The sequence below is a fragment of the Salvelinus alpinus genome, chromosome 16 (genome assembly GCF_045679555.1).
Source record: "Salvelinus alpinus chromosome 16, SLU_Salpinus.1, whole genome shotgun sequence".
In the NCBI taxonomy this organism is placed as follows: domain Eukaryota; kingdom Metazoa; phylum Chordata; class Actinopteri; order Salmoniformes; family Salmonidae; genus Salvelinus; species Salvelinus alpinus.
The window spans coordinates 35,439,066-35,467,045 of NC_092101.1; the positions used below are offsets into that span (position 1 = coordinate 35,439,066).

General features: G+C 42.8%; 1 protein-coding gene across 1 annotated transcript; it reads left to right on the forward strand.

Moving 5' to 3' along the window:
- The first annotated feature begins 98 nt into the window (after positions 1-98).
- Positions 99-27,909, forward strand: LOC139540617 (uncharacterized). The gene is made up of 14 exons (XM_071344431.1): positions 99-238; positions 10,423-10,551; positions 11,350-11,505; positions 11,650-11,788; positions 12,190-12,359; positions 12,722-12,856; positions 15,275-15,460; positions 15,631-16,175; positions 17,659-17,801; positions 19,162-19,383; positions 21,073-21,318; positions 21,478-21,602; positions 22,943-23,308; positions 23,551-27,909. Exons 1-14 carry the CDS (start codon positions 176-178, stop codon positions 27,907-27,909), a joined length of 6,984 nt encoding a protein of 2,327 aa, XP_071200532.1. The 5' UTR covers positions 99-175.
- Positions 27,910-27,980: the final 71 nt, after the last annotated feature.

Genomic DNA, 27,980 nt, shown 5'->3' on the forward strand with positions numbered 1-27,980 from the left:
CCAGTGTCCCTGAGGAGAAAGTACGTAAGACACCTCCCTCCCCTCATATTTAACACCCCCCTCATGAATTCTCAAGCCTAAATTCTACATTCTGAGGGAGAGAGTAAGACTAAAGAGAGAGGGGGACTGTACTGTACATTAACTGTCTGTATGGTGCAGACTCTATAACACTGTCATGGCTAGGGCTAGGGTCAGGCATGCAGCAGTCTGCCTGCTGCTTCTGCTGATCGTGGCACTGGTGAGTACCCTTGGCGCTTTATTGAAATATTATCATTTATATTGAAATGTCAATATAAAATGTTGAAGGAGAGCCTGTTGTTGCAAGTAGATATTTTATGCTTCAGGTTAGGTCATTTGATTGCAATCTGCTATCTTGTATTAGTCTTAATTAGGCGTGTGCCTTATTAAATGTGCTTTATAAAAACACCTATTTGCTCTTGTGCCGCAAAGCTGGAAGCACATCTTTAAACACTGTTGATGCCTCTTTAGCAGGGTTCCCCAACCTGCGGCCCGTGGGTGGTTTTATTTGGCCCCCCCAATCTTAAAAAAAAATACAAAAATACTAAAGGAAACAATTTTTTTGTGACACAAAAGACTGAAAATATCACGGAAATCAGCTCCAAGTGATTTTAATTTAAGAAATCTGTTCCCAAGTATTCTCACACATAATAGAGAGACACGTGATTGTAAACAAATGTAAGCAAGGTTTGAAGTGATTATGTTTTAGTCAAACATTATATCTGTTTGGGCTTCTTGCGGTCAATTTGCAGTTTAGAAATAATGTATAATTATGTTCCGGCCCTCCCGACCATCCGCTCAGGAAGAAATTGTCCCGCGGCTGAATGTAGTTGATGATCCCTGCTCTATAGCTGTAAGAAATTAGTGTCAGAGAACATTCTCTTTTTCTAATTCCAAAGTTGCTTGTGCAATTATGTTGACAAACAAGTTATTGCAGAAGCCCATTCATTCCATGCAGACAAGCACAATGACCATCATTATGAGTGATTTATGCAGTGAAACAATATACTATGCATGATTCTTCAGTGTGGTTTCATTCTTCTAGTCAGTGCTGTGTGTTGTGAGTCATAAAGAGGCTAAGTGGTATTTTACTTTGGTCTTTGTTGCATCTTGGTCTTTATTATTGCCTTAACCCATTAACCATTGTAATCTTATAAGTGCTGTTTACACTGAGTGTACAAAACATTAGGAACACCTTCCTAATATTGAGCTTTGCCCTCAGAACAGCCTCAATTCGTCTGGGCATGGACTCTACAATGTTTCGAAAGCGTTCCACAGGGATGCTGGCCCATGTTGACTCCAATGCTTCCCACAATTGTGTGAAGTTGGCTGTATGTCCTTTGGGTGGTGGACCATTCTTGATACACACAGGAAACTGTTGAGGGATAAAAACCCAGAAGCGTTGCAGTTCTTGACACACTCAAGCCCTTCCATATCTCAATTGTCTCTAGGCTTAAACATCCTTCCTAAATTTGTCTCCTCCCCTTCATCTACACTGATTGAAGTGGATTTAACAGGTGACCTTGTCAGATAACCTGTTGTATAACAACATGGCCTGAGGGGTTCAGTGTATAGTCTGAGTACATAAAGTACAAGTAAGTGGATGGTAGTTGCAAAGAAACAGCAGCTCACTCTGTTGAAATATCAGCCTTTGCAGTAGGTACACAGTGTCTGTCTCCATAACACCCCGGGATGGTATGGAACCCATAACCCAGATCCCATAATTCAGGACTCTCTGCAGGTGTTCTATATGAAATATAGTGCATTTACATATGGCTGACATAGCCAGTGGGACATCAGTAAGGGATCATAGCTCTCATCTGGATTCACCTGGCCAGTCTATGCCATGGAAAGAGCAGGTGTTCCTAATGTTTTGTACACTCATTGTATACAGGTAAACGTGAAAAAAAAGCAAGAAAAGCCCCATGGGCACAATTAAAATCATAACTTGTTCCAGGTGCCTCTCAACCGACCTTAACCCATTCCAGGAACAGCACAATCCAAAACAGAGAGAGAGGGAGAAGCTGAAAAATGCAACCGCTCATTCACATACCTGTAAAGTACTTCCAACAGAGATACTTTTGTTTGACATGCAATGCAAATAATATAGGTCACTAAAAATCAACAGAACATACACTCACTTGTTGGGAAAGGGGATACCTAGTCAGTCGCACAACTGAATGCTTTCAAACAAAATGCGTCTTCCACATTTAACCCAACCCCTCTGAATCAGAGAGGTGCGGGGGGCCACCTTAATCAACACCATTGGCTCCTGGGGAGCAGTTGTTGAAGGTTAAATGCCTTGCTCAAGGGCAGAACTTTAGATTTTTCCAATTTACTGGGTCAGGGATTCAAACTAGCGTCCTTCAAGTTACTGGCCCAATACCGCCTCATTGCAATACCATGTACTGTTCATGTAGTCTCATGTGCCTCAGGTTGAAAACATACAGTATGATTGTCATTTGCTTTGTACAAAATAAAAATGTAAAGGCAGGAAAAGACAGATCTATTTCCCTCAAGCAATAAACCCCTGTGATCGACGCTCTAACTTTCTCCCCAGCTAACAGAGAGGTGTGGACGCTATAGGGGACAAAATGTTCCTCTCTAGAAAGGGAGACAGGCCACAATCCAGGACATGCATTATGTACATGTTCAAACACAGCATATAGGCTATAGAATACATACCATACACCAGGAATCATCAACTAGATTCAGCCGCTGGCAGATTTTTTTATTGAGCGGAAGGTCTGCAAATTGACTTAATTTCAAACCTTGCTTACATTTGTATACGATAACATATATCTCTCTATTATGCGTGGGAATACTTTGATACAGATTTCCAAAATACATTTTAAAAAATCTGGTGTTTTTACAGTCCAACATTAAAAATATTAAAACAATTTTCTAAGAAAACTTGGGGGGGTAAATAAAATCACCCAAGGGGCAATTTCAGCCCGCTTGCCGCCAGTTGAGGAACCCTGCCATACAATCAAAAGGGGACCTTTGCGCTCTCCCAGAAGCTTGGCTGGTGCGTAAAACTCACAAATTTAGACAAACAAAATGTCTAATCGGTCCACACTCAAAAAGATGTAACATAAAGCTTACTTAATATTTTTTTCACTACATCAGGGATAGCATACACAGATGTTTAGGCATTGCAGACTTTTCAGCGTGCAGGTACAAATCTTTTTAATTCAAAGCAGCATTTGTAGGGAACACAGGTCATCAACCGATGAGCAGCAGGTGCTTCTAATTGGGGTTGCCACTCATCTGACAATCAGGGATGTGGCTTCTCTGGTCTATCTATATACAAGGTTTTGTACCTACACACTGAAGAAGGCTGCAAAACTGAAATGTCTGTGTAAGTTACACTATCCCTGATGCAGTGAAAACTACATTTTAAAAGAAAGTAAGCTTTATGCAATATATGTTTGAGTGCAGACCTATCACATCTTTTGTATATGGTGTGATGGATGAGAGTATATCTTTATCTGATCAGACAGAAAACAGACGCAACCCGTCTGTAGCCATAGTCCGCCTTATTTCTGTGCCAACAGTCTCTCTCTCTCTCTCTCAATTTCCGTCTCGCTGTCTCTTTCTCGTGTTATCTTTCTCTCTCCCTCTCTCTCTCTCTCTCAAACCTCTCCCAGCTAGCAATGAGGAATTTGCTCAGAAGCAGCTCTCTTCCGGGGGGCCGGAACTGATTGAATTGGCCCGGAATCGGGTTTCGGACTAGGCACGAAATCAAAATGAATGACTGCCCAGAATCGGCCCAAGTACATCGGTCCGTTTCTGTCTACCGGAACTCAACCGACTTTGCCGGCATCTTACCAGAATCCCCCAGAAGGGCCCCGATGCAAATTTAAATTAATGATTACAAAATTACCCGATTTAGTCATTTTAAATATTACTATTATACATTTTATACATACAAATTATATCCATCCACAAAAAACATGGGACAAGGACATTCCGGCCGGCCAAACCCTCCCCTAAATCGGGCGACGCTGGGCCAATTGTGCGTTGCCTCATGGGTCTCCCGGTCACAGCCAGCACAGGTCTCGAACTAGCATCTGTAGTAGCGCAGTTTGCACTGCGATGCAGTGTCTTAGACCGCTGCGCCACTTGGGAGGCTCCAGCCACAAAGTTTTTAATGTCTATCAGTTGCCTTGCACAAAGTATCGAAATAATAAAATACTACTTAAAACAGGACTCTTAAAGAATTTAATTTAAATGTTAATTGTATTTTTTGATCACAGAAACAATGAGAAAATATGGAAAAATAAATAATGAAATGTTAATTATATAAAGCAGCGCAATTGCAATCTGTGCAATCATCTGCCAGAGAGTAGCCCCAATCGGCCCGAGCGACAAGTAATACATTTGGGCCAGATAACTCACACCGGAATCGGCCCGAGCTCAATCCCCAAATCCAAGCCATAAGTAATACTGCCGAAGACGGCCTAGACTCGGGCCACATGACAGCGGCCTAGACTGGGGCCACATGACGTTGGCAGAGTCTGACTCTCAGCTGAGTGCCCCAACTCTCAGCCGGAATTGGCCCAGATCCACTTTGCTAGCTGGGCTCTCTCTCTCACGTTCTCTTCGTCTTTTTCTCTCCCTCTCTCTCTCTATTTCCCCCCTCTCTTGTTCTCTCCCTCCCTCTTTATTACCATCTCTTTCTTGTTCTCTCTCTCTCCCCCTCTCTCTCTCGTTCTCACTCTCTCTCCATCTCTCTCTTTTGTTCTCTCTCCATCTCTCTTTTGTTCTCTCTCCCTCCCTCCCTCTCTCCCTACATATTTCCCTCTCTGTCGCCCTCTCGTTCTCCCTCCCTCCCTCCATATTTCCCTCTCTCTCTCTTTCTCTTTTTCTCTCCCTGGCTCTTGCTCTCTCTCTAAATGTTTCTTGTCTGGTTAGGCATCTCAATGATGATTGTCATTGTTAGAGGATGACAAAGTTGCACTTTCATTTTCAGAACAAAACATTCCAGATGTTTACGTGGACATCACATCAGTACTAATCATACAACAATAACATATGGCTCACTTGTTCGATTCTTTGGGATTCATAAAAAATCCTCACTATGCAGTGTTTGGTATTAAAGTGTAGGTGATAACCAATTGAGTTGAATGATTGTATGTTTAAGGAAGTACTTATTGACACCACACACTTTCCTGCGACTTAAATATCAGTGGAAACAGTACCGTAAAATAAAGTGTTATCAAAGGCTTAGTAAAACTGCCTGAGGAAGCCCTATAATCAAATGAAATCGACAAAGACAACAATGGACGAACATTTTCCTTGAAGAATGTTGTCGTCAAGATCATTCCTATGTTGCAGAGAAGTATGTTATGGTGCTCTATTTTCTATTCCTTGTGGGAAACTAGTCAGATAACCTGTTGTATAACAACATGGCCTGAGGGGTTCAGTGTATAGTCTGAGTACATAATGTACAAGTAAGTGGATGGTAGTTGCAAAGAAACAGCAGCTCACTCTGTTGAACAATTGGCCTTTGCAGTAGGTTTTTTATTTAATTTAACCTTTTTATTTTATTTAACCAGTGTCTGTCTCCATAACTCTCCAGTGGTGACACCATAGATATCCCATAATTCAGGACTCTCTGCAGGTGTTCTACAGTATATGAAATATAGCGCATTACATATGGGTGACATAGCCAGTAGGACATCAATAAGGGATCCTAGCTTTCTCCTGGTCAGTCTATATCAAAGAAAGAGCAGGTGTTCCTAATGTTTTGTACACTCAGTGTGGCATGATATTATGCACTATTCAGGGCAGGATGCCTTCATTGGAGTTCTTCTGCACTAAATTGTATAGGGTGTATGGTTGAAGTTCTAGTTTATAAGAAAACATAATTGCATAACAATTTGAAATTAGATGCTCTTTTGCACGTTGAGGACCACTGAAGTAAACACATAAAATTACATAATGTGAGGCTACACTATAAAAAAGCCTACTTAACCAATTTCTTAAATCAGCGAGTTGGGTGGACTTCGGAAGTACAAGAAATGTAGCTTTTTTGATCAAGCTTGTTGAGTAAACTTACAAATGTATGTTCTTCTGCTTTAGTTCCTGCACCTCCTATTCATGGGTGTAATAAATGATATTTTTGATTTATAACAATACACAGTTAAAACTTGTTATAACTACTTCTTTTATAAGCATGGTCTGTTGTTCAACACACCCCATTTCTAAAGCACAAAATTGCTGAGGCACGAACAGGATACCCAGTGTTATAAAAGAGCAATAAAACTAAACTGCCAGAATAGGGTAATTGCTCAACATTCCTCCAGGCAGGGAACCCCTGTCCCTAAGACAACAACTGCTGGTTACTGTCTCCTCTTATCTCATGACTGCAGAAACACACAAGAATGCCACTGCACGAACGCACACACATACACACTCACACCCCTCTGTCGGGGCTGGGTTCCAAGGACAAAGAACACTACTAAGAACCAATGGAACATTGATATCAGCCTGAAGGGGATCGCCCTCCACTCACAGCGACCAGTCAGGAGTACGAACTGCCAGAATCTACCTACGTCATTTAATGTATAAAATGTAAATGCACTCCATGTCTCGGGACTCCTGTCGGCTAGTTCCTTCTGAGCTAAATGAATGAGTCCGTGCACGCTTTGCTCAGATATCTTTACATTGAATAAACTGTCTTACTAAATAGCGATCCACCCTGTCCAGCGTCTTGACTTGGTCTCATTTCTCTAGTAACGAATCATCAACATGGGTTGCATGTTTAGTCACAATATTGTTTTGAACGTGCGTTTTGGACTGATGGCCGACTGAGCATTCTACTCAATGCATCGTCAATGAGCGCTGATAAAGATTTAATCAAAACTGCATTACTGTGGCTTGGAAATACAATGAGGCAACAAAAAAAAGGAGGCAAAAAATGTTGTTGTCACCTGAATGACTTTAGATGCAGTATAACGTTAGCTATCTAGCTAAAATTGAGGGGAGGCCACCAGATGTTTAGCTAGCTAGCATTAGCATTGCTAGCTATTTCTGACGAACTTTTCTGGCTAATAACATTGCCATCTGTCTAAAGTACATTTGACGACATGATAATGCTGGCAAAGTTGTTTCCTACTAAATATTTGACTACTTTAGCAACGTCAACGTATTTCCAGGCACTATAGTTTAATTTAGACTAAACAGTAGTTAGCCTCTGTCCAGAATGACTGGGTTTATCACCACTTTAGGGCACCACTATGGTGCCGCCGATAGAGAGCTTGAGAACGTTCATAACAATGGCATGATGTGACGGAGGTGCAACCTATGAATAGAGTATTAGCTCAAAATAACAGAGTTCCTGCACCTAAATATGCTACCCAAAATGAGTATCGGCACCTACTGTATTTCAGTCCAAGCCTAAACATGCATACACCATCATATGGAATTCATAGCAAGCAGTAGGGAGGGGGTGGGAAACGAAAGGGATATATACAGTATTGACCATTATAATAATACATTTTATTTGGCAGATGCCTTTCAGGACACTCAAGGACATCTTACATATAGTTTATGTACAGCACTAGATTTTATTTAATGTAAGCCTATGTAATGAATTTGAATTATGCTTGATTATTTACCGGGGGGGACTATAAAAAGAATATGTAAAAATAAAAAATAAAAATACAAGGAGATTATCACTTTCAAAATAATGGGCGCGTTCTGGCATGTGTCACTTCGCACTGATACCATGTGCAGTAAACAGTAGCTATCGCTGTGTAGACTAGGCTACACTGTGTAGGCTTCTCACCGTTAGCAAGCGAACTAAGACTCACTAGCCAACTTGGTTAGCAAAAAAACAAGTAAAATGGCCGAACAAAGCTCACTGTTCAATTTTTTCAAGAGATCGAGTATATAAGAGGGTGTTGGAGCATTTGCCAAGTTATTTGACATCAGTGATTTTGCCATGAAGGGCCTTCAGTCCCCCTTTATAGTGTAACGACCCTGGGTTTATAAGCGCGGAAATAGACTCTGCCGCACGAGCATGCTTTTGCGGCACAGTCGATAGCGCGCCGGACCTCGGGCTAGAAGGTCGAGTGTTCGAGACCTGCTCCCTGCTGTTTCATTACAATATCAATCACTGATTGCATTGATCTAATTGAGGGCCTTAAAGACAATGATCAGTACTACAATGGCGTTTTTATTCAACACTTTTAGAAATCATGAAACACGCTTCTCAACTTCTACTCGCACGATCTCCATCATTCAGCTGAGACATGACCATCAGTCCAGTGAAACAAAAAAACTAGTTATATTATTATGATTTATGCTCTGATGTGTCTCGCAATTAATAGGCTACAACAACCGACCTATTACCAGTGTTATCATATAGCCTAGCTTGAGACCTTTTGAAATATAAGGGACTCTACGTTATTTATAATAAGGGGGAGGCCTATATGGAGAATATCAGAACTCTTATTATATATGAAAATAGGCAAATGCATGAAACAATATTTATTTCCAGTCTATAATAGCCTATCATTTTGGGGAATTTAATTTAATTGGTTAATAGAACTTTGCCCTATGCTTCTCCGCCCATTCACTACAGTTCATTATTTGAACAACATAAAAAATGTTCTAAATATTGTAACTTTAACAGGATTCAAACCTCATACCCTGAATGTTCCATAGTTCCATACTTTACCTGCTAAGCTATCAGTCAGGTGAAACTACATCCTAGTCCTAACTACACAACCAAAAATATGTGAACACCTGCTGGTCGAACATCTCATTCCAAAATCATGGTCATTAACATGGAGTTGGTCCCCCCTTTGCTGCTATAACAGCCTCCAGTCTTCTGGGAAGGCTTTCCACTAGATGTTGGAACTTGCTTTCATTTAGCAACAAAAGCATTAGTTAGGTCGGGCACTGATGTTAGACGATTAGGCCTGGCTCATAGTCAGTGTTCCAATTAATCCTGAAGGTGTTTGAAGGGGTTGATGTCAGGGCTCTTTTCAGGCCAGTCAAGTTCTTCCATAGCGATGTCGACAAACCATTTCTGTATGGATCTCGCTTTCTGAATGGGGTCATTGTCATGCTGAAACAAACAGAAAAGGGCCTTCCCAAACATTTTACCACAAAGTTGGCAGCACGAATCATCTAGAATGTCATTGTATGCTGTAGCGTTAAGATTTCCCTTCACTGGAACTAAAGGGCCTAGTCCAAACCATGAAATACAGCCCAGACCATTATTCCTCCTCCACCAAGCTTTACTGTTGGCATTATGCATTGGGGCAGGTAGTGTTCTCCAGGCATCCGCAAAATCCAGATTTGTCCGCCGGACTGCCAGATGGTGAAGAGTGATTCATCACTCTAGAGAACATGTTTCCACTGCTCCAGAGACCAATGGCAGCAAACTTTACACCACTCCAGCCGATGCTTGGAATTGCACATGGTGATCTTAGGCTTGTGTGCAGCTGATTGGCCATGGAAACCAATTTCATGAAGCTCCTGACGAACAGTTATTGTGCTAACGTTGCATCCAGAGGTAGTTTGGAACTTGATAGTGAGTGTTGCAACCGAGAACAAAAAAAATGTTTTGCTCCTACACGTTTCTACTTCACAATAACAGCACTTACAGTTGACCGGGGCAGCTCTAGCAGGGCAGACATTTGACAAACTGACTTGTTGGAAAGGTAGCATCCTATGACGGTGCTACATTAAAAGTCACTGAGATATTTAGTAAGGCCATTCTACTGCCAATGTTTGTCTATGAAGATTGGATGGCAGTGTGCTCTATTTTATACACTTGTCAGCAACGAGTGTGGCTGAATAACCTTATCCACTAATTTGAAGGGGTGTCCACATAATTATGTATATAGTGTATTTGTAAGTACTGTGTCCAGTAGAGGTCGGTGTTTGAAAGCAGTTTGGAATTGATGAAAGCACCGGAACCACTGCGAAATCAGTGAGATCTCACATTTTGCAACACATGCCTCAGAACTCCGGTATCAAACATAACATCACTACCTGCAGGCTTAATGCAGCCTGTAAACAGACCACTGCGCAGGGTGTAAAACTAGGCCCTCAAAGAAAGGTCACATGATATATGTAATGTATTGTCATATAGAGTTTGATATTACACTGTGAAATACGCAAATAAGGTAGAATAAATTGTAAAGTTGACTTGTATGTTCACTCTATCTAAAATTCAAAAGTTGAGTGAACATACAATTAAACTTGAGAATATATGTTGGTTCAGCTATATAGTCCAAAATGTTCAGCAAACTCACAATTCTATTGCAGCTGGTTGCCTTACAATTGTATGTTGAATCAACTCTTCTTCTTTTTTATAGTGTACACAGACGTTAACTGGATAAGGTTACCTGTAACTCTGAATGTGCTCTTTTGATATTCCAGGTTATCAGTGCTGACGCAGAAGCAGAGATGCGAAGAAAGAATCTCAGGAGACAGAAGAGAGAATGGATCCTGCCTCCTGCCAAAATCTACGAGAATACCGACTACACACAAAGAGAGTACATTGCCAAGGTCTGCTAAACTAAGACACCAAGCAAAACCTGACTAATCATAATGACTACTGAAATAAGCTGAAATCCGCATAAAGTGAAACTGCGCCACTGTTCGCCCCAGCACATTTTATTTTTTTTTAGCTGTACTTGATTGAGCTTGCCTGGCTGGCACAATGGAATCAATTTAATAGTCCCAAAAGTGCAAACTAACCCCACCCGTCTGGCACCCCAGGCAGGCTCATCATCAGTATTTAAAACTCAGGTCTGTTCTGTGGATGGCATGAGAAACTAAACGCTTGGAGGAATGAAACCAGGATCAGGTTTCTAACACATGGTTGCCAGAATGGCATTGGTAGGCAAGGCTGATGAGCATAAGTCTTGGCATTGTGTTCACTTGGTTCATGTGAGAAAAGGAGGCAGAGATTCAGGTTACCAGCCTGTTTCATCTAGAGAGACATAGAAGTTGATTGTTGTGATGCTTATTTGGATGCAAATAAGCAGTTGGGCATAATCCTTAAATCGTGAGTCACTCCATCCTGGCAGAAGTGGTTTGAGTCCTATGTAATTTTAACCCATGATAAACAACTATACTGACAACATAGATACATATAATTTGATGAAATACATGTCATTAGAAATAATTAATTTAGGCATGTAACAAACATGTTTTTAAGACGTCAGGCCATAATAGAAACAGAACATCATTAATGTACATTTTTAAATGTATGGATCATTGAGGAACTCCACAAGTTATATTTAGGTATGATTATCCCTTTGTCTCTGTTTCCCTATGTTTGAATGTAATTTGTTTGTTCAGATCCGCTCTGATAAGGACAAAGAGGCGAAGGTGGAGTATTACCTGGCAGGGAAGGGGGCTGACAAACCCCCCTTTAACCTCTTTATTGTCAACCCCGAGAATGGCTTTGTACGCATCACTGGCATCCTGGACCGGGAGAAATGCCCCATGTACAACGTGAGTCTCCTTGACGTTATGAAGTTGTCATCTATAAGAATTAGATGACAGTTATGACTGCAGCTTATAAGGTGTTTGTTAATATGTAACTGAAACAATATAACCCATATATATATTTTGTATTTTTTTTTTCCCCTGTCCCAGTTGACTGGAGTGGCCAGGTACAGAAACGGGACCTTGGCGGAAGCAAATATTCCTCTGCAGATTCATGTCGTTGATCTGAACGATAACTCACCTTACTTTGAGCTGCACTCTGGGTCCATCGCAGAGTCCAGCAAAGCAGGTACATGACATTTTTTTAATTGTCACATACACCTGATAAGTGCAGTGAAATGTGTTGTTTTACAGGGTCAGCCATAGTAGTACAGGACCCCTGGAGAAGATTAGAGTTAAGTGCCTTGCTCAAGAGCACATTGACATTTTACACCTTGTCGGCTCGGGTATTTTAACCAGCAACCTTTCAGTTACTAGCCCAACACTCAAACTGCTAGACTACGTGCCGCCAAATGCCCTCATAAGACAGATACCCTCTTCTCATTGGTGCTGCACAATCAGATTGGACATCATCCGATGTACCACACACTGTTTAACAAATCCAGAAACACATAGAGGCTGCCTCTTGCCTTTGGAATAACATGTCTCACAATGTCCTCTCCCATTGCCCCCTGCCCTGTGAAACATCAGGCACAGAAATCATGCAGATCATTGGGAAAGATGACGATCAGGAGGGGAGCATCAACTCTAAGATCCATTACAAGATCCTCAGCCAGAAACCAGCAGGGTCCGGAGCCATGTTCACCATCGATGAGAATACAGGGAAACTCTTCGTCAAGGATGCCACACTGGACAGAGAGGTACACTTGATGAGGCCTTGACAGCCCTACAAACTGTCTGTATCAGTGGAGGCTGCTGAGGGGAGAACGGCTCATAATAATGGCCGGAACGGAGCAAATGGAATGGCATCTGGAAACCATGTGTTTGATGTATTTGATACCATTCCACTGATGACACTCCAGTCATTACCACGAGCTCGTTCTCCCTAATTAAGGTGCCATAAACCTCCTGTGGTCTGTATGGTATTTTCAGACTATTTGGTAGCCAGAAGAGTCAAGTGTATACCAGGCAAGCTCAATCAAAAGCAGCTAAAATACGAAGTGAACCAAGGTCTGATGTGAAATACCAGTATATAAAAGTCTCTTTGCTCTATCTTTTCTAGACTCACGATTCGTACACTATAATCGTCCAAGGGGCAGATATGGGCGGGGCAGCTGGAGGCAACACGGGAACAGGAACTGTGGAAATAAAGGTCCTGGACATCAATGACAACATCCCCACACTGGAGAAGGGGCAGGTAAAAGATACAGCCTAGGTTTCAACCTTTCCTGAGATTTTTTTACACGCTGTGTTTTCCATGCCAGTGGGTCACAATCTGGGAATGATATTAATGATGAATAATACATGTTTATAATACATTTTCTCATTTTACTGAGGTTATCCTTCAAATACATACAGTGCCTATAGAAAGTCTACACCCCCTTGAACTTCTAAAAATATTTTGTTGCGTTACAAAGTGGGATTCAAATTGATTTATTTGTATTTTTTTGTCAACAATCTACACAAAATACATGTCAATAGTGGAAGAAAATTAATGGAAAATAAAACTAATATATTTTGATTACCTAAGTATTCACCACAATGAGTCAATACATGATAGAAACACCATTGGCAGCGATTACAGCTTTGAGTGTTCTTGGGTAAGTCTTATAAGAGTGTTGCAACCTGTATTGTGCAATATGGTACATTTTCATGTCTTGCCATAGATTTTCAAGCAGATAAGTCAAAAATGTAACTTGGCCACTAAGGAACTTTCTGTCTTCTTGGTAAGCAATTCCCGTGTAGATTTGGCTAGGTTATTGTTCTGCTGAAAGGTGAATTCCTCTCCCAGTGTCTGGTGTAAAGCAGACTAAAGTAGGCTTTCCTCTAGGATTTTACCTGTGCTTAGCTCCATTCCATTTCATCCTGAAAAACTCTCCAGATGTCAAGCATACCCATACCATGATGCAGCCACCACCATGCTTGAAAATAAGGAGGCAGTTACTCAGTGATGTGTTGTGTTGGATTTGCATCAAACATAAGGCTTTGCATTATTTATTTTTTTGGTATTATTACTTTAGTGCCTTGTTGCACACAGATGCATGTTTTGGAATATTTGTATTTTGTATTCTTCTTTTCACTCTGTCATTTAGGTCATTATTGTGGTCACTACAATGTTGTTGATCCATCCATCAGTTTTCTCCCATCTCAGCCATTGAACTCTGTAGCTGTTTTAAAATCACCAATGGCCTGACATCCCTAAGCAGTTTCCTTCCTGTCTTGCAGCTCAGTTTAGAGGGATGACAGCATCTTTGATGTGTCTGGGTGGTTTAATAGATTATACACAGTATCATTATTAACTTGACCATGCTTAAACATATATTCAATGTCTGGTTTGTTATTGTTACCCATCTATCAATCACTGCCCTTCTTTATGAGGCTTTCGGAAATCTCCCTGGTCTTCGTAGTTGAATCTGTGCTTGAAATTCAATACTTGACTGAGGGACCTTCCAGATGTTGTATGTATGGGGGAGAGAGGAAGGGGTAGTCATTCAACAATCATGTCAACTCCTATTATTTCACACAGAGTGAGTCCATGTAACTTATGTGATTTGTAAAGCCAAATTTTTCAGTGGTGGAAAAAGTACCCAAATATCATACTTGAGTAAAAGTATAGATGCGTTACTAGAAAGTTACTCAAGTAAAAGTGAAAGTCAGCCAATAAAATACTACTTGAGTAAAAGTCTAAAAGTATTTGGTTTTAAATATACTTAAGTATCAAAAGTAAATGGAATTGCTAAAATGTACTTAAGGATCAAAAGTAAAAGTATAAATAATTTAAAATTCCTTATATTAACCAAAGCAGATGGCACCATTTTCTTGTTTTAAAAATTGACGGACAGCCAGGGGCACACTACAACACTCTGATATTATTTACAGACAGCCAGGGGCACACTCCAACACTCTGATATTATTTACAAAAGATGCATTTGTGTTTAGTGAGTCCACCTGCCCAGAGGCAGTAGGGATGACTAAGTGTTCTCTTGATAAGTGTGTGAATTTGACAATTTTCCTGTCCTGGTAAGCATTCAAAATGTAACGAGTACTCTGGGTTGTCAGGGAAAATGTATAAAGTACAATATTTAGTATTTTGTAAGTAAAAGTTGTAAAAAATATAAATAGTAAAGTAAAGTACAGATACCCCCAAAAAACGACTTAAGTAGTACTTTCAAGAATTTTTACTTAAGTACTTTACACCACTGCAAATTTTACTTCTGAACTAATTTAGGCTTGCCTAAACAAAGGGGGTGAATACTTATGCACAGACTATATTTTAGTTATTACATTTGTAAACATTTGTAGAATTTTATTTTCAGTTTGACATGAGCATTTTGTTTAGATCAATGACAAAAAATTACAATTAAATATATTTCAATCCCACTTTGTAACGCAACAAAATGTGAAAAAAGTTCAACGGGGTCTAGACTTTCTATAGAACTGTATCTGGCCGCCATTCAGCTAGCACAATCAGATGTCAAACTATAGCTTGTCATTTATGTTTGTACTGTACCATTGTAACGTGGGGGATTAAACAATAAAGGGACCTCAGCCTGTTACCTATGGCAGAAACATACTGTATATTTGTTGAGACTGATCCCTGCCATTGTTCTGTCAGTATGCAGGGAAAGTTGACGAGAACATTGCTGATGTCATTGTGATGAGGATCAAAGCAGTGGACAGAGATCTAGAACACACAGATAACTGGCGGGCCGTCTTTCACATCGCCCAAGGCAACGAGGACGGACTCTTCTCCATCGAGACGGACCAAGACACCAACGAAGGCATTCTGAAGCTGATCAAGGTATGACTGGACTCTGAGACCTCACTCAATGTTGTTTGGACATTTTGAGCTTATGTTATCTGACTGTATTTTCACATATGGTTTGAGTTGTCAAACTCAGTTCTGTAGATGCCTATTGATGCAGTATGTCTAAGAGTTTACTCTATTTTTTCCTCATCTCAAACCCACAGGCAGTAGATTTCGAGGAAGTCCAGAAATTTGAACTTGGAATAGTCATTGAGAACGTAGCTCCTTTTGTTGTAGGGAATGCTGTAGCGATGGATGTGGATGTTTATGCTGGGGAGGGGGGAGGGCCGGGAGCTGGAACTGGAGATGGAGCTGGAGCTGGGGCAGGGGCAGGGGCTGGAGTTGGTGTTAATGTAGGAGTGGATGTTGGGGGAGATATGGGGGTGAATGCAGGGGTGGATGTGAATGTAGATGCTGGAGCTGGAGCTGGGCCCGGGGTAGGTATTGGGGCTGGGGTTAAACCAGGAGGAGTTGGGCCTGGGGTTAAGCCTGATCCCAATGGGAAGCCGAAACCAAAGCCAAAGCCTAAAGGGGGGAAGAACTACCCGATTTCGATCGCAGTTAACAACATGCCGGAAGGTCCAGCATTTAAGCCCAGCACCAAGCCTGTGACTGTCTCTGAGGATCCCAACAAAATGCCGAAGGATGGAGTGATCGCCTCGTACCCTGCTGTGGACGGAGATACAGGGGAGCCTGCTGAGGACGTCAGGTTAGTGGGCTGACCAAGGAAACGACCATAAACGGGTCAAATGATCATTCTGGTGATCAACAGTAATATAATAGCTAAGATGCCAAAAACATAAGAGGGTGAATCCTCACAAAAGTAAAACAAAAAAAGACCATGTTTTTGAGGATTTTCACTAAATGTAATCCATAGACGGGTCCTTTGGAGGAAAGATTGTTGACATATATTTGACATTTGCATCTTAAAGCATAACTGAGAAATAATTAATTTAAATATGACATTTCGGCCTTACCCAGGCCTCTTTGAGACTCCATGTTGTAGGTGTTACAAAGCTAAAGTTGGTGTAGTATTTTGATTTCAATTACATATTTCTTACATACATTTAAGAATATTGAAAATATAACATTTTGATTTGGCAAATGTTTCTATACATTGTTTAACATAATACTCTATGGGCATATCAAAGTTCCAGAGTGGGATCACTGTTAGTTTTAACGTTATGGCCCATTTTATACAGAGATATTGGAAAAGTAGGCATAGTTGGCAGTGTACCCAATCACATCCCCCCTTTTACTTGTATCATTGCACATCCTGCAAATAACTAGCAAAGGGCGACCATTTGTAACCCTTTTCACGTTCACTCTGTTAGAAATGCTTACAAATTGGGTCATAACACTAAAAATAGCAGAGATCCCACTTTGATATGCCTGTAGATTATATTATGTTCAACAATATATTGACACATTTGCAAAATCAAAATTTTTATATTTTCAATATTCATGTTAATATTTGTCAATATTCATAAATGTGTGTAGGAATTGTTTTTAAATGTGTATCTTTTTTAATTGAACCTTTATTTAACTAGGCAAGTCAGTTAAGAACAAATTCTTATTTACAATGACGGCCTACCAGGGAATAGTGGGTTAACTGCCTTGTTCAGGGGCACAACGACAGATTTTTACCTTGTCAGCTCGAGGATTTGATCCAGCAACCTTCCGGTTCGCTCTAACCACTAGGCTACCTGCCCAGCGGCCTTCGATCCAGCAACCTTCCGGTTCGCTCTAACCACTAGGCTACCTGCCCAGCGGCCTTCGATCCAGCAACCTTCCGGTTACTGGCCCAACGTTCTAAGCACTACAGGCTACCTGTAGTAGTAATTTGGAAATCAAATTACTACTACACAATTACAGAGCAAGCAGTAAAGTTTCATATGACACCAACTTTTGCTTTGTACAGTAACATGTACAGATTAAACATTAGTGTCTTTTTACAAATATTCCAACTTCAATTAATTATTTACACTTTAAGATACAAATGTCAAATATCTGTCTACAATCCTTTCTCCAAAGGACCGTTAGCCTACAATAATTTAGTGGTGAAAAGCCAAGATAATGGTATTTTCTGTTCTTGTTTCATGAGGAATCGAGTTAGTGACATATTCAGACTATTAATGCATCTGTAAGTTGTCTTCTTAAAATTAATCCATATTCCTTACTGCATTTTCCAGGTATGCCAAAGCCTATGACCCAGACAACTGGGTGACCATCGATGACAAGACAGCTGAGATAAGACTTATCAAGACGCCAGATCGAGAGTCTAAGTTCTTGGTGAATGGGACATACTTTGCCAAGATACTCGTCATTACCCAAGGTACTGTAAGATACTTTAGCGTCTAGCTAGGGCTTAATACAGAAATTGACTAAAATACTGACTATCATTCTTCTTCATTCTTCTACATTAATATGAAAGTTAGCCTGTTAGAAATTAGCCTCAACAGTAACTGTCATAAATACTTCTCATAATTCAAAATTATCTTCTTGTGCTGTTGGCCCCGGGCCTTGCCACTGAGTTTCTAATCTAATACAGCTGGGTGTGTTGCTCAACTCTCATCTTCGCTTAACAAGTTTAATGTTTATGAGAGCGGGTGGAAATATTTGCCGGAGATAATTAATCTTGGAAAAAGCACAGCAGAGACAGGTCCTTTTAAACAGCTTAACTATTCAGGGTGTAGGCTCATTGCTCAACTAAGGGAATCAAATGTGATGACGATGGAGAGATGCCTGTCAAAAACAACAGCATGAAGCAACACGTCTATCCATCAGAACTGAAAACTAATCAGAGTTTATCCAGAAAATAAAAATGGATAGATACAATGCCTTCATAAAGTAGTCAGACCCCTTGACTTTTTCCACATTTTGTTACGTTTCAGCCTTATTCTAAAATGGATTCGATAAAATTTAAAAAATCCTCAGCAATCTACTCACAATACCCGATAATGACAAAGCAAACAGGTTTAGATTTGTTTTCAAATTTATTAAAATAAACAGAAATACCCTATTTACATAAGTAAATAGACCATTTTCTATGAGACTCGAAATTGAGCTCAGGTGCATCTTGTTGCCATTGATCATCCTTGAGATGTTTCTACAACTTAATTGGAGTCCATTTCTGCATGTATTGGCTCAGGGGGTTCAATATTTATCTAATCAAGATACAGTATAGTGTTTTATTTTTCATTTATCTTTTACAAATGTTAGAATTTTTCTTCTACTGGCATTACAGAGTATTTTATGTAGATTGTCGACAAAACATGACAATTAAATCCATTTTAATCCCACTTTGTAACACAAAATGTGGAAAAAGTAAAGGGATGTGAATACTTTCTGAAGGCACTGTAAACTAAAATGAAGGTCCCAGAGCTACACAAAAGGTGATATCTAGAACCGTGCAGAATCCTTTCCACAGAGGGTTTAACATGGAACCCAAAAGCATTGTTCTTGGAACCAAAAAGGGCTCTCCTATAGGGACAGCCAAAGAACCCTTTTGGAACCATTATTTTTAAGAGTGTATCAAGCCAAAGTACTCTCCCTGCGGTAACACTTCACTCAATGCTGAAAGGTACAGTATAATGCAATATGATCCAGTTACAATGCATTATAAGACTTGTCATTAGTATGCCTGAAACTGTGGTCTATATGAGTTTGACTATGAAAACATCTATTGTTTACAGATATGCCCTCTAAGACAGCCACGGGCACCATAGCTATCCAGGTCCAAGACTCCAACGACCACTGCCCCATGCTTACTACTACCTATGAGAGCGTGTGCTCGGGCAAACATACGGTCAACGCCACCGCGTTCGACGAGGATGTCTCGCCCAATGGAGCTCCGTTCACCTTCACCGTGGTGGCTGAGGGGACACGTGGCAAATGGGAAATAGAACACATCAATGGTAAGAACAGTACAGGAACATTTACAGTGCTTTCAGAACGTATTCACACCCATGGACTTTTCCAAATTTTTTGGTGTTACAGCCTAAATTTAAAATGGATTAAATTGCCATTTTTTTGTCACTGGCCTGCACACAATACAGTATCCCATAATGTCAAAGTGGAATTATGTTTTTCTAAATTTGTACAAATTAATTAAACATTTAAAGCTGAAATGTATTGAGTCAATAAATACTCAACCAATTTGTTATGGCAAGCCTAAATAAATTCAGGGGTAAAAATGTGTTTAATAAGTGACATAATAAATTGCATGGACTCAAAAAAACTGAGGATGGATCAACAACATTATAGTTGCTCCACAATACTAACCTAATTTTCAGAGTGAAAATAATAAAAATACAGAATACAGGCAAATATTCAAAAACATGCATCCGGTTTGCAATAAGGCAATAAAGTAATACTGCAAAAAATGTGGTAAAGCAATTCAATCTTTGTCCTGCAAACAAAGTTGTTTGGCACGTCCAATACAACATATTACTGAGTACCACTCTCCATATTTTCAAGCATAGTGTTGGCTGCATCATGTTATGGGTATTCTTGTAATCGTTTGGGACTTGTGAGTTTTTCAGGATAAAAAATAAACAGAATAGAGCTAAGCACAGGCAAAATACTAGAGGAAAATCGGGTTCAGTCGGCTTTTCACTTTCCATACACTGGGAGATGAACTCACCTTTCAGCAGGACAATAACCTAAAACACAAGGCCAAATCTACATTGAAGTTGCATACCAAGAAGACAGTGAATGTTCCTGAGTGGCCGAGTTACAGTTTTGACTTCAATCTGCTTGAAAATCTATGGCTATTTATAAATAAATAAATAAAATTGTGCCATCTGGTTGGCTTAAAATAAGGAATAAGTATATTTTAGCAATTACATTTACTTTTGATACTTAAGTATATTTTAAACCAAATACTTTTAGACTTTTACTCAAGTAGTATTTTACTAGGTGACTTTCACTATTACTTGAGTCATTTTCAATTAAGGTATCTTTACTTTTACTCAAGTATGACAATAGAGTACTTTTTCCACCACTATCAACAACCAATTTGACAGAGCTTGAAGAACTTTGAAAATAACAAATGGGCAAATATTGTGCAATCCAGGTGTACAAAGCTCTAAGAGACTTACCCAGAAAGCCTCAGTGGTAATCGCTGCCAAAGTTGATTCTAACATGTATTGACTCAGGGGTGTGAATACTTATGTAAATGAGATCTGTATTTCATTTAAATCCATTTTAAAAACATGTTTTCACTATGTCGATGTAGGGTATTGTGTGTAGATTGGTGGAAAAAAAATATTTAATCCATTTTGAATTCAGGCTGTAACAACAAAATGTGGAATAAGTCAAGGGTATGAATACTTTCTGAAGGCACTGTATACACTGTCCATTGTCTAACTGTTTCTCACTAGGAAGAGGAACTAGACAATGATGTTTCTGCCCCCTTAACTGCTTGCACTAGCACTCAAACCCCTCAACCCAAAAATTATATTAAAACAAATTACATAAAAGTAAGAGCTTACCAACATAAATGAAGTTAATATGCACTGTAATGATGCAGTCAAACATTTCATCCATATTCATGGAGATTCATAGTATCCCTCTGTTTCTCTCCCTCTCCCTACATATCCTAGGCACGACGGCTGTCCTGCGATCTACTGAGGCGTTGTGGCCGGGTGAGTATGAGGTGAGGGTGGCGGTGGCAGACGAGCAGGGCCTGTCCTGCCCAGCACCACAGGTGTTCAAGGTGGAGGTATGTACCTGTTTGGAGGGGGAAGACTGTGACTCCAGAACTATCAGTTTACGCCAAAAGACCACCGACGCCAAAATTGGTACCCCTGCCATCGGACTGCTCATCTTAGCCAGCTGTGTTCTGCTACGTGAGTTGGGCTATGCAAAAGACACTCATATTTCACACACACACACAGTCATGCCTCACAAGTTTATTAGGAATACACGTCAGTTCACAGACACAACACGTGCGCACACACACATTCATACTCACAATGAAGTGTGTCTCCTTGTCTCTGTGTTTGCAGTGGTACCTCTGCTGCTGCTGTTCTGTCAGTGTAGAGGAGCCTTCGCTGACCAGTTCACTGACCTGCCGTTCGATGCCAAGGAATACCTCATATCCTACCACACTGAGGGAAAGGGAGAGGATAAGGTGATGCCTTCAAGTTCCCATATTGACATTGTAACTATTTTGTCAGTTTATATGTCAGTTATGAGATGTATAGCTATTATATGTAAAATATTCACAATTACAAACATCAACATACTGTATGTGACATACATATTCAATGCTTTTACGTTAATACACTATATGGCCACTATATACACTGCTCATCGAACATCTCATTCCAAAATCATGTGCATTAATATGGAGTTGGTCCCCCCTTTGCTGCTATAACAGCCTCCACTCTTCTGGGAAGGCTTTCCACTAGATGTTGGAACATTGCTGAGGGGACTTGCTCCCATTCAGCCACAAAGCATTAGTGAGGTCGGGCACTGATGTTGGGTGATTAGACCTGGCTTGCAGTCAGCGTTCTAATTCATCCCAAAGGTGTTCGATGGAGTTTAGGTCCAGGCAAGTCAAGTTCTTCCACACCGATCTTGACAAACCATTTCTGTATGGACCTCGTTTTGTGCACAGGGGCATTGTCATGCTGAACAGGAAAGGGCCTTCCCCAAACTGTTGCCACAAAGTTGGAAGAAAGGAATTGTCTAGAATGTACAGTAATTGTATGCTGTAGCGCTAAGATTTCCCTTCACTGGAACTAAGGGGCCTAGCCCGAACCATGAAAACAGCCCCAAATTATAGCCCTCCTCCACCAAACTTTACAGTTGGCACGTTCTCCTGACATCCACCAAACCCAGATTCATCCGTCTGTCTGCCAGATGGTGAAGTGTGATTCATCACTCCAGAGAACACGTTTCCACTGCTCCAGAGTCCAATGGCGGCAAACTTTACACCACTCCAGCCGACACTTGGCATTGCGCATGGTGATTTTAAGCTCCCAACAAACAGTTCTTGTGCTGACGTTGCTTCCAGAGGCAGTTTGGAACTCGTTAATGAGTGTCAAAAATGTTTTTACACGCTATGCACTTCAACACTCAGCGGTCCTGTTCTGTGAGCTTGTGTGGTCTACCACTTCGCGGTTGAGCCACTGTTGTTCCTAGACGTTTCCACTTCACAATAACATCCTTTACAACTCTAGCAGGGCAGAAATATGATGAACTGAGGTGGCATCCTATGCTGAGCTCTTCAGTACAGGCTTTTCTACTGCCAATTCTTGTCTATGGAGATTGCATGGCTGTGTGCTTGATTTTATACACCTGTCAGCAACGGGTGTGGCTGAAATAGCCAAATCCAGTAATTTGAAGGAATGTCCACAAACTTTTATTGTACGTAAAATAGGTTATTTTAAGATTGTGTTACATTCCTATGGTTATTTGAGATGTATTAACATGTCGGTTTGATTGTCTATTTGTTTTGTTGTGTAGGAGGTGCCCCTACTCAGTATTCCTACAACTGTAACTGATGGAAGGGCTGCACTAGGAACAGGATCAATTCAGCCAGCAAACATTGCCACAAAATCCTCACGTGATACTACAAATAATATACGTCAGAGCAGTGGGGTCTCCAGTGAGGACATGCATACACTGCGTCGGGAGCAGAGCCACAGGCCCATGGGTATGGAGATAGACTACAGCTATGGACTCCAGAATGGTGGAGGCTTTGAGGCTAGTATGGGGCTGGGAAGCAGCACCATGCATTCCAGATACACCACACACACCTCACATGTCAAACAAGACATCTATGAGGACATGGCACTCCCATGTACTTTCCTGGATGGCTACTACTCACAGGTAAATGGTTGAACATCTTTGTTATGAGGGAAAATACTGTATTTCAATAATGCAGTAACTGTTGAAATTGTCTTATGTCCACATTTGATTTAGGTCCCCAACATATACAACATGTATATGTTGGGGACCACATATACGCACTAATATACAACAATTAGGTCTCAAGCATGTACAATCTAAGTTCTGATCACAAAAAAAGGCACACGGTATGTCAAATGAGTCTATCTTATCCCCTCATTCAGAAAGTGGCATGTGCATCTCAGAACCCTCCACAGAAGGACAGTATGTTGGTGTATGACTACGAGGGCCAGGGCTCTCCTGTGGGCTCAGTGGGATGCTGCAGCCTCCTGGAATCTGACAACAACCTCCAGTTCCTCAATGACATGGGGCCAAAGTTCAAGACCCTGGCTGACATCTGCTCTCCTCCAAAACCTCAACCCAAACCCAGAATGGTGGAGCGCATCGTCGAGCCAAAACACCCTGAAATCAAAAGAGAGAGCATCGTCACCGCCAGCAATGTCAACATCACCAAATCTTCCATTAGAAATGTCAATATCAACCCATCGTCCACCAGCACCAGCAGAGTCAATATCTCCCAAACACCTCCCACCAGTCCCCCTGCCACTGGAGTTAGTAACTTCTCTAACAGTCAGTCCGCCACTTTCCCACCGCCCCCTACCCAGACGATTCTGCTGCAGCAACAGCCTATGTACTACACCACCATGCAGCCCGTGGTGCAGCCCCTGATGCAACCCATACAGTATGTACTGGCTGATGGCGGCTCTACCACCAACCTAAAGCGTATGGTAGTGCTCAACGGGCCCCCTGTGTCTGGAAGCATGGGAAGTCTGGGAGGCCTTGTCATCCAAGGCAACAGGGTCATATCAGAGACCTCCACTAGCCCCATCAGTCCCAGTAGCCCAGGAAGCCCCACCATGCTGGGGCTGGGTAGTCCCAGTAGCCCAGGAAGCCCCACCATGCTGGGGCTGGGTAGTCCCAGAAGCCCTGGCTGGATCCAAGGCTCCCTACCCAGAGGTGGCCTGGGTGGTCTGTCTGTAGTGGGGCACAGCCCTGATGGTAACTATGTTTACATGGAAAGGCAGGTTAATGTAAGTGGAGAGCCACAGGTGGGGTCTGGGGTCCCAGGTGTACCTTCTCAGGGCAGTTTGCCCAGGGGTGCATTCCTGGTGAAGGAGGCTGCTCCCCCTCAGGGGGTTTTAGGCCTGGCAGCCCAGGGTGTGGGTGGGGGTGGTGGAGGTGTGTATGGCGTTATGCCAGGACACAACTTTACAAGGGTGAGGCAGGTTGGGGGTGGGCCTATTGGGGTTGGGCCAGCTGGAATGGGGCCAGGGAGGGTAGGGCAGATAGTTATAGGATCGCAGGGACTCCCAATGTGGGTGCCACAGAGCCCCCCAGGGGGTCGCCGTGGCCAGATGGAGGGGGCAGCGCCAACAGGTGAATCTCAACCAACTCCGGTTACTGTTGAAATTCCAGAGTCATTTGAGTCAGTGGCAGAGATTGAGAGGAAACTGGTGTTTGAGGGCCATAGTGAACCAGGTGAGCAAATAGAGGAGGAGGAGGAGGAAGAGGAAGGAGAGGAGGAGGAAGAAGAGGAACAGCAGGAGGAAGAGAATGAGGAGGAGGAAAAGGAGCCTTTAGAACAGACAAAAGAAACAGCTGTGACTGAGGAAGAACCCGTAACTCTAGCTTTGGCCTCAGAGCCATCAACAGAACAGGTTGAGCCATCTGAGTCACTGGAACACAAACTAACATACCAATCCATTGAGTCAAGCCATCCAACAGAGGAAGATGCATCAACTCAATTAAATGAAGTCTCTGGAGCTCTCGATGAAGAAGGCCTAGTTGACTCTGAGGACCAGCTGTCCGATGAGGATGTGTCCATGGTAGTCGAGGCCTCCTCAGAAGAAGCATCCATGTCCGAATCAGACATTATAGATTTAGTTGGTACAGATCAGCCAACCGAGGATGAAGACTTTATAGATCTAGTTGGTACAGATCAGTCAGCCGAGGAAGAAGACATTATAGATCTAGTTGGTACAGATCAGCCAGCAGAGGAAGAAGACATTATAGATCTAGTTGGTACAGATCAGGGAACCGAGGAAGAATCAGCAGAACTGACTCTGGAGGAAGAAGTGGTTTCAGAATCGCAGGAAGTTGAGCTAACGGTGGATCCAGTCACTAACGGTCAACTAGAGAAGGGTATTACTGAGACAGAAGAGATAATGATATCAGAAGCACAGCAAGATCAGGTCACAGTTGATGACATCACTGATAGCCAAGAGGAGGGTACAGCTGAGGAGGAAATTATGTCACAGCTTCAGTTAGATGAGCTCACAGTAGATAGCCTAACAGATAACCAGGATGAGGAGGGGAAGGCACCTGAAGAAGTTTTCTTAAAATCAGAATTGCCCATAGCAGCTTACAGTGCACTTGATGGCCAAAAAGAAGAGGGTAGTCCTGAGGAGGAATTGGTGTCAGAGTTGCGGCAGAATCAGCCAATATCACATAGCGACACTGATGTCCAGGAGGAGGGAAGTCAGGGAGATGAGGCAGCGCTGAGTGCTCAGATAGGAGAGGTGAAGGGAAAGATGGAGGAAAAGGTGGAGATTGAGGGAGAGGTGGAGTCTTCCCAGGCGACAGAGGAGGATGTGGAGGGAGAGGTGGAGTCTTCCCAGGCGACAGAGGAGGATGTGGAGGGAGAGGTGGAGTCTTCCCAGGTGACAGAGGAGGAGGTGGAGGGAGAGGTGGAGTCTTCCCAGGCAACAGAGGAGGAGGTGGAGGGAGAGGTGGAGTCTTCCCAGGTGACAGAGGAGGAGGTGGAGGGAGAGGTGGAGTCTTCCCAGGCGACAGAGGTGGAGGTGGAGGGAGAGGTGGAGTCTTCCCAGGCGACAGAGGAGGAGGTGGAGGGAGAGGTGGAGTCTTCCCAGGCGATAGAGGAGGAGGTGGAGGGAGAGGTGGAGTCTTCCCAGGCGACAGAGGTGGAGGTGGAGGGAGAGGTGGAGTCTTCCCAGGCGACAGAGGAGGAGGTGGAGGGAGAGGTGGAGTCTTCCCAGGCGACAGAGGAGGATGTGGAGGGAGAGGTGGAGTCTTCCCAGGCGACAGAGGAGGAGGTGGAGGGAGAGGTGGAGTCTTCCCAGGCGACAGAGGAGGAGGTGGAGGGAGAGGTGGAGTCTTCCCAGGCGACAGAGGAGGAGGTGGAGGGAGAGGTGGAGTCTTCCCAGGCGACAGAGGAGGAGGTGGAGGGAGAGGTGGAGTCTTCCCAGGCGACAGAGGAGGAGGTGGAGGGAGAGGTGGAGTCTTCCCAGGCGACAGAGGAGGAGGTGGAGGGAGAGGTGGAGTCTTCCCAGGCGACAGAGGAGGAGGTGGAGGGAGAGGTGGAGTCTTCCCAGGCGATAGAGGAGGAGGTGGAGGGAGAGGTGGAGTCTTCCCAGGCGACAGAGGAGGAGGTGGAGGGAGAGGTGGAGTCTTCCCAGGCGACAGAGGAGGAGGTGGAGGGAGAGGTGGAGTCTTCCCAGGCGACAGAGGAGGAGGTGGAGGGAGAGGTGGAGTCTTCCCAGGCGATAGAGGAGGAGGTGGAGGGAGAGGTGGAGTCTTCCCAGGCGACAGAGGAGGTGGTGGAGGGAGAGGTGGAGTCTTCCCAGGCGACAGAGGAGGAGGTGGAGGGAGAGGTGGAGGAAGAGATGGAGGGAGAGGCGGGAGAGCTGGCGGGAGAGGTGGAGGGAGAGGTGGAGGGAGAGGTGGAGTCTTCCCAGGTGACAGAGGAGGAGGTGGAGGGAGAGGTGGGAGAGCGGGCGGGAGAGGTGGAGTCTTCCCAGGCGACAGAGGATACCTCTGTGGTACAGAGTGAAGCATTTGATGAGTCAGCACCAGAACAGGAGTACACAGAGGTAGATCAGGACATAGAGACATCAGAAGAGACTGGAACACTAGACTCAGAGAACATAGAGGACATACCAAGCCAGTTTACTACAGGCCTGATGCTAACATCAGGTGATGGAATGATAGAAGAGGGCACTGTTGTTAGGGAGAGCCAAGTTTCTGTTGATCAAGATTTATCTGGAGGCGCAGACTTAGTGACTGTGGAGGGTGAGGTGGAGTCTGTTGAACTAGTGGCAGAAGAAGCAGTTTGTTCAGCCCTAAAGGCTACAGGTGATTTAGAGGAATCTGAAGAAGAGGATGACGAGGTGGGAGAGAGTCTGGTCACCTCTCGCCAAATCGCTGAAGTCAAAACACTAAGAGTAGAAGTAGACGATAGTGAGAATGTAGTAGGAGAGGAGATGGAGTCTGCTGTTGAGACAGTTGAAGAAGTAGAGGTGACCTCCTCAACACCAGAGGCTACAGGTGAGGTTGCTGTTGAGGCAGGTGAGGCTATAAATGCAGTGGCAGGTGCAGCAGTGGATGATACAGTAGTGGAGGCTGCGGGTGAGACATCAGATGAGGGCGCAGGGGCGGCTGGTGGGTCAGAACAGGCCCCAAAGCCATTGGCTTCATCTTTCCGTAACAAATTCAGGATGGGCTCCAAGAAAGAATCTACTCCCAAGAGTCCAAAGAGTCCCACAGCAAAGTGCAAACAACAGTGAGAGCTCTTTGCACTCACAGCCATAATGTGGAGAGGACATTTTTGTATATATCTGACTTTGTTTATAGGTTT

What these genes read in the sequence shown, in the direction of transcription:
- LOC139540617 (XM_071344431.1), top strand. Translation starts at nt 176, where the DNA reads ATGGCTAGGGCTAGGGTCAGGCATGCAGCAGTCTGCCTGCTGCTTCTG. An exon ending in TTCTGCTGATCGTGGCACTG is followed by an intron (nt 239 to 10,422) that starts GTGAGTACCCTT and finishes TTGATATTCCAG; the next exon opens with GTTATCAGTGCTGACGCAGA. An exon ending in GGAAATAGAACACATCAATG is followed by an intron (nt 19,384 to 21,072) that starts GTAAGAACAGTA and finishes TACATATCCTAG; the next exon opens with GCACGACGGCTGTCCTGCGA.